Below are 4161 nucleotides of genomic sequence, written 5' to 3' on the forward strand. Positions count from 1 at the left end.
ACCCATTGCCCACGCGTGTAGCAACACATGGCAGCCCCCGGCATGCACTCCCACAGGCCCACGCGTGCCCAGGAGCTGCCGGCTTCACCGGTGCCGGCGCCAGCCTGCTGCAATTGAGCTGGCAACCCGCGTCGTGCGGGGAATGGAGCGCGTCTCCTTTCTATTTGCAAAGCAGGATTGAGGAGATAAAGCTCTTTATCTCGTATTTAACGGTAAAATATATTCCCCCAACCATTTCACGCTGCCAGCAGATTAGATCATTCTATATAAAAAAAAAAACCCCCAGAGAAACCCTATTAATCTGCAGATGCCCGGCATGTCCCCCCACCTCCCCCCCAAACTCTTAGTCCTGGGGATAATTTAGAGCCGGCGAGGTAAATGCTGGAGATGCTGCTCTTCGCCCGAGATTAAGGGCTTTGTTGCCACGTTAATTTGTAGCCTCCCGCACCACTGCCGCTGCGATTTACCCCCATCGTGAAACGCACCCAGTGAGGGTGTAAAACACCCCAGGGACGCTGATGTGCCCACGCTGACGCTGTCTCCTGCTTTCTCCCCCCACGCCAGAGCCATCACGCTGGACAACACCCTGGTCATCCTGTCGACGGTGGCACCCGACGCGGGGCGGTACTACGTGCAAGCCGTGAACGACAAGAACGGAGACAATAAGACCAGCCAGCCCATCGCGCTCACCGTGGAAAGTGAGTGCACGGCGGGCGGGTGCAATGCCCGACTGCCCTGGAGCTGTGGCGTGCACCCTTCCAGGGGTGCGCGGCAGCCTCTGCCACCCACCCGTGTCCTTACAGTGGGGACGCCCGGGGGTACGAAGCAGCCCGTGGGTGCCACGGGCCAGCAGTAGCGTGGAGCTACCCCCGTCCTGCCTGCGCCATCGTGCATCTGGCGTCCTGGCCCCCGCTTCTCGGCGCTCCGCTTGGCTCAGGCCCAGATTTAATTTGCAGTAAATCTCTGCGGAGGCTCTGGCTTCTGCTGACTTCACAGTTCAGCCTCCTCAAATTTATTTAGGCACTTTGGGCCCAGCCGCAGGCACTCATTATCTCGCGCCATGGCCCCCGCTTCACCCGCCCCTGCCACCTGGCTCTGTCCTTGCCCACAATCGATAGGGCCCACGAAGGGCACCCCTCAGCAGCCCCGGCAAGGAGCACTGCTGCATTTCTTAGCCCGGGTCCCAAGCCGGCAGGTCATGCCCCCTCGCTCCTCGCCTGCTGTGGGGTATCCAGCATGGCTTGGCGGCGTCGCTTCCTTCCCAGGAGCTGGGCAGACCACGGGTACCCCCAGATGAAGCCAGGGGTGCTCCTAATTCAGGCTGCAAAGAGGCTTGGCTCTGGCCCTCCTTCTCCCGGCTTTATGCCTCTCCCGTCCCTGCCCCGCTCGTCCCCGAGCTCCATGAATCTGTTGTTCGGTAGCTCGGCGTCCCCGCGCGCCATAAACAACGCCGGGGCCGTGTTTATGGATTCAGCTATATCAGCAGCTTTCAAGCCGATCACTTTTTTACAGTGCCTACATGAGGGTTTTTTATTGTTGCAATTATTTTGCTTTATATAGTCCCCCGCCTTTCCTGGCTGTACCAGGCTGCCGCCTGCCTGCTCGGCTTCCCCCCCGCCCCGGCCCTGGAAGGAGCTGGGGGGTGTGGGGTGCAGCCGGCAAAGTGCGGCCGTCCTGCTTTTGGCTGGAAGTCGGGGAGGGGAAGTCAGCCAGGGGCCCTGGGCACGGCGGAGGTCCTGGCTGGGTGGCAGGGAGGCCTCTGCAAGGCAGGCTGGGGTGGATTGAGCTCTCCTGGGGTCACAAGACTCCAGATGTGGCCTCCCCAGTGCAAAACAGAGGGGAAAAATCACTTCCCTCGGTCTGGCAGCGCTCCTACCAATGCAGCCGGGGATGCCCTTAGCCTTCTTGGCTGCCACGTTTCTCTCCCTAGATGTCGGCGGCCCGGCAGATCCCATCGCCCCCACCATCATCATCCCGCCCCGCAACACCAGCGTGGTGGCCGGCACCTCGGAGGTGACCATGGAGTGCGTGGCCAATGCCAGGTGGGTGCCCGCAGCCCGGGGACTGGCACGGGCCACGTTGGGGAAGGGGGAGAAGCCACCGCCGGGCCTGCCGGGGATGGGGCAGGCTCCGCGCTCTGACCCCTGCTCCGCGCCAGGCCGCTGATCAAGCTGCACATCGTGTGGAAGAAGGACGGGGCGGCGGTGTCCGGCAGCATCAGCGACTACAACCGGCGCCTCACCATCCTCAACCCCGCGCTGAGCGACAGCGGCTACTACGAGTGCGAGGCCGTGCTGCGCAGCAGCAGCGTGCCCTCCGTCTCCCGCGGCGCCTACCTCTCCGTGCTGGGTAAGGAGGCTGGGCGCGAGCGTAACGAGCGCGCGGAGGTCTCAGCCCGGTCGCCCGGGCACAAAGCCCTCTCGCCCCGATCCGCCGCGGGCATCTCGGGGCCCACTTCCGGGCTTCCCCTTGCAGAGCCGCCACAGTTCGTCAAGGAGCCGGAGAAGCACGTGACGGCCGAGATGGAGACGGTGGTGGTCATCCCCTGCCAGGCCAGAGGTGGGTGCTGTCCCCGCCCTGCCTGCTGCCCAGCGCCGCCTCTGCCCGCGGCTCACGTGTCCCTTGGGGGGGGTTGCAGGCGTCCCGCCACCCGCCATGGCCTGGTACAAGGACGCGGCCCCCATCCACCTGGAGAAGCTGTCGCGCTTCCGGCTGCAGCCCGACGGGAGCCTGCAGATCAGCGGGCTGGTCCCCGATGACACGGGCATGTTCCAGTGCTTCGCCCACAACGACGCCGGCGAGGTCCAGACCTCCACGTACCTGGCCGTGACCAGTAGGTTCCAGCCCTCCCATGGCCCCCGCCCCGGGGGGGCTGGGAGAGCAAGCCTGGTGTGGGGAGGAAGGGGGCACCTCCTGCTCCTTTGCCCGGGTGCAGCTGGGCAGGGGCTGGCCTTCAGACCCCCGCCATGTCTGCCCGGGCAGGCATTGCCCCCAACATCACGCGGGGGCCGCAGGACAGCACGGTGATCGACGGCATGTCCGCAATCCTCACCTGCGAGACCTCGGGGGCGCCGCGCCCCGCCATCACCTGGCAGAAAGGTACGGGCGGGGGGCCAAAGGGAGCGGGACGCGGGGGCACAGGCTGGGGCCCAGCTGACGGCTCCCCTCCGCCCCCGTGCCCGCAGGCGAGCGGATCCTGGCCAGCGGGTCGGTGCAGCTGCCACGCTTCACCCTGCTGGAGTCGGGCAGCCTGCTCATCAGCCCCACGCACATCGCCGACGTCGGCAGCTACACCTGCCTGGCCACCAATTCCCGCGGCGTGGACGAGGCCTCGGCCGACCTCGTCGTCTGGGGTAAGGCGCCGCCTGCTCCCCGGCCCGCAGCCCTGGGCGCGTGAGCCCCGGTGACCCACCGCATGTCTGTCCGCCCCGCAGCCCGGACGCGCATCACAGCCCCGCCGCAGGACCAGAGCGTCATCAAGGGCACCAAGGCCTCCCTGAGCTGCGGCGTGACCCACGACCCCAGTGTGACCATCAGGTATGGAGCCTGGCCCTGCCCCAAAGGGTGGCAGGCGGGGGGGCACGTGCCCCTTCCTCCGGAGCAGGGCGAAGGACATCTGGGTCCCCGGTGAAGAGCCCCTTCCCACAGGAGCTCCCTCAGCCGTCCATGGTTGCATGCACACGTGTGCACACGCAGGCACACACCCCTGAGCCTTGGCAAATCAAGCCTGCACTGCCACCTGGTGCCCAACCCAGGCATGGCACTGCCCACACCCATGAGTCGCACACACACGGGCGTGCGTGTATGCACACACACATCCACGGGGAGGGGAGTTGGGTGGAGTGGTTGCAGCAGCATATAGGGAGCCCAGACCCCTGGGCTCTCTCCCCTTTTGGGGAGGGGGACAGCATCCAATGGACACTTGTCAGGGGGGCAGGGCTCCCGGGTTCCAGCTCTGCCCCGTCCCCACGCAGGCACATCTGGGAGAAGGACGGGGCGCCCATCAGCGTGGACAGTGTCCCGCGGGTCCGGCTGGATGGAGACGGCACCCTGCACATCTCCCAGACCTGGTCGGGCGACATCGGCACCTACACCTGCAAGGTCGTCTCCGTCGGGGGCAACGACTCCCGCAGCGCCCACCTCCGCGTCCGGTAAGGGCGC

At 65.9% G+C, this 4161-nt stretch overlaps 1 protein-coding gene across 1 annotated transcript in view; it reads left to right on the plus strand.

The window, feature by feature from the left end:
- SDK2 (sidekick cell adhesion molecule 2) overlaps positions 1-4161 on the plus strand; it is a 35402-nt gene that overhangs the window by 12276 nt on the left and 18965 nt on the right. Inside the window, exons 5-12 of the mRNA XM_019542795.1 lie at positions 1931-2042; positions 2159-2349; positions 2476-2559; positions 2639-2833; positions 2983-3099; positions 3186-3353; positions 3435-3537; positions 3975-4151. Of these exons, the coding sequence (XP_019398340.1) occupies positions 1931-2042; positions 2159-2349; positions 2476-2559; positions 2639-2833; positions 2983-3099; positions 3186-3353; positions 3435-3537; positions 3975-4151 (1147 nt within the window). The remainder of the gene's footprint in view (positions 1-1930; positions 2043-2158; positions 2350-2475; positions 2560-2638; positions 2834-2982; positions 3100-3185; positions 3354-3434; positions 3538-3974; positions 4152-4161) is intronic.

The sequence above is a fragment of the Crocodylus porosus genome, unplaced genomic scaffold, assembly GCF_001723895.1.
Source record: "Crocodylus porosus isolate Cpor-Errol unplaced genomic scaffold, CroPor_comp1, whole genome shotgun sequence".
Lineage (NCBI taxonomy): Eukaryota > Metazoa > Chordata > Crocodylia > Crocodylidae > Crocodylus > Crocodylus porosus.